Source organism: Myotis brandtii, unplaced genomic scaffold (genome assembly GCF_000412655.1).
Source record: "Myotis brandtii unplaced genomic scaffold, ASM41265v1 scaffold1408, whole genome shotgun sequence".
NCBI classification, from domain to species: Eukaryota; Metazoa; Chordata; class Mammalia; order Chiroptera; family Vespertilionidae; genus Myotis; species Myotis brandtii.
Genome location: NW_005355029.1, coordinates 723,985 through 724,382, shown reverse-complemented (window position 1 = coordinate 724,382; position 398 = coordinate 723,985). Strand labels below are relative to the sequence as shown.

Here is a 398-nt window from a genome sequence, read left to right as displayed (position 1 = left end):
GGGGAGCCGAGGGCGGGGGCTGGGCCCCAGAAGGTCCCTGGGAGCTCCGAGGGGGGCGTCTGCATCACCCTGACCCCCGTGCGGCCCAACAGGACACCGGGCCCTGCTGGCCCCCAGCCCAGCCTCTCAGGTAGTTCCCAGCAGGGGACAGGGTCTAGGGGTCGCCCCTGGGGGCGGCGTTTGGGGCTGGGACTGTAGGCCATGCTCCCGGGAGAGAGAGTGGTCCTGGTGGGCAGTGGTACATGCATGTGGCATGTGCATGGGTGAGCACGCGTGTGCCTGTACATGTGCACGTGTGTGTGAGTGTTCCCACCCTCAGTCACCCCTGCATCCCCTCTTCCTGCCTGGCCTTAAGCGGCCGCCGCCCCAGGCTGTGCTGAGGATTCTGCGCGCTGCTG

The 398-nt window shown here is 68.6% G+C and overlaps 1 protein-coding gene across 1 annotated transcript in view; it reads left to right on the top strand.

Annotated features, from left to right (window-relative positions):
• The window catches only part of MICALL2 (MICAL-like 2), a 41,178-nt gene that overhangs the window by 16,104 nt on the left and 24,676 nt on the right, over positions 1-398 (top strand). The window contains exon 6 of the mRNA XM_014535273.1: positions 93-130. Within this exon, the coding sequence (XP_014390759.1) occupies positions 93-130 (38 nt within the window). The remainder of the gene's footprint in view (positions 1-92; positions 131-398) is intronic.